Source organism: Fopius arisanus, unplaced genomic scaffold (assembly GCF_000806365.1).
Source record: "Fopius arisanus strain USDA-PBARC FA_bdor unplaced genomic scaffold, ASM80636v1 scaffold00023, whole genome shotgun sequence".
NCBI classification, from domain to species: Eukaryota; Metazoa; Arthropoda; class Insecta; order Hymenoptera; family Braconidae; genus Fopius; species Fopius arisanus.
In genome coordinates this window covers 393,538-395,002 of record NW_011887762.1, presented here as the reverse complement: position 1 = coordinate 395,002, position 1,465 = coordinate 393,538, and the positions used below count along the sequence as shown (strand labels likewise).

General features: G+C 34.1%; 1 protein-coding gene across 2 annotated transcripts in view; it reads right to left on the bottom strand.

Moving 5' to 3' along the window:
* Positions 1-1,012, bottom strand: part of LOC105264537 (RNA-binding protein 7) — a 3,312-nt gene extending 2,300 nt beyond the window's left edge. The window contains exon 1 of one of the 2 annotated variants that reach the window (XM_011301471.1): positions 758-1,012. In XM_011301471.1, coding sequence (XP_011299773.1) covers positions 758-841 — 84 coding nt within the window. In that variant the 5' untranslated portion in view covers positions 842-1,012. The remainder of the gene's footprint in view (positions 1-757) is intronic. The other variant, XM_011301472.1, reaches the window with a different exon arrangement.
* Positions 1,013-1,465: the final 453 nt, after the last annotated feature.

Below are 1,465 nucleotides of genomic sequence, written 5' to 3'. Positions count from 1 at the left end.
TTTTTTTTCATCTTTATAAATTCTCTCTATTTAATTTGAATAGAAAATATTTTGAGAAGAAAAAACAAAATCTTCGATATCTCTACCAATAACTGAAATGGAGACTTCTGCCTGTGTTCATTTTCCTTCATTTGTACACTTTTAGATGAAACATAAGGATATTATTTTTTTCAATTTAAAGGTCAATATCGTGCAAATGATTAATGAAATGACGCATATGTAACCTTTTATGTCTCAAAATTTAATATAGAAGCTTCTCAAAATTTCTAGAATACCTATTTACACAAAAAATGGGACAATTGAGTTGGGCCTAATAATTAATTTTTCGCGAGAAGCAGGGAGGCGTGATCCGTTTTACCAGGTCAATTCCGTTTACCCTTCCTTTGGAAATTCTTTGGTTCTTCTGTTGGCGTCCTTTATTCATAAAATTTCACACAACTACGAAAAATTAGGAATTAACAAAAGAAATTGAGGAATTAAATTTTGCCCAGTCCTTTCGATAATTCCGAAATCATTGTTTAAAAGAATCGATCAAAATTCTATTCTTCCCTGTTGTTTTTAAGGTGAATATGTTTATTTTTTGGTTAGGTTCATTGAATCATTTTGAATGTCAGAAGCTATACATGCCCGGAAAAAAATCGAGATTACTTTTTGGACGTTCATTGACGTTCCTAGTGATCATATAAACCTGATATATCATATAAACCTGATATATCATATAAATGAACTTATTATGCAAAAAAACATGAGTGCTCACCTGTAAAAACAACTCATAAAGAATTTCCTCATTGCACTTGCTGCTCAAATTACCACACCATATTGTCCTAGCATCCTCATCCATTATGCAACAACAAAAACTAACGAAAACACAAATAAGTTATCCGGATATTACTCTTTGAATGACAACAAACAAATGTTTTGTTATGCAATTGAGTTCAATATCCCTATACTCATCCTATTTTCCTACAAAAATGACAGCACTGTAGTCCACGATCAACCAAAGATTTCGACGTTTCACCCAAAAAACATTAGGGTTGAGTCGAAGCTCGGTTCCTGGTTTTTGGAGCCTCTCTATGTAGAATTAGTATTATCTCATAAAAGAGATGGTGTTGTAGTCGATCGTCAGTACGAATTACCTCCCCCCTCTGATTCAAGAATCGCCAAGAAACTCAGGGCCAGTTTTTCGTTAAGGATAGCCCAGGATTTTGGTCAAAGTAGCAACTTTTTCCCCACAAAACTTTAGTTTTGTCCAAAATTTCACCACCTTCTCACCCCTAAAATCGAAGGACATACTTATCCTGACTTCGGTATAGCTTTAGAACATTCTGTAGGCTATAGATTTATCTGTTCTACGACGTTAGGTTAAATAGTGCACTGTCTTTACGGTTACCTAACTGATAAATTCGGGGATGCAGTTTCGCTTGGTCGCGTTAGATGTCGCACACATGATTAAATTTAATCAAGA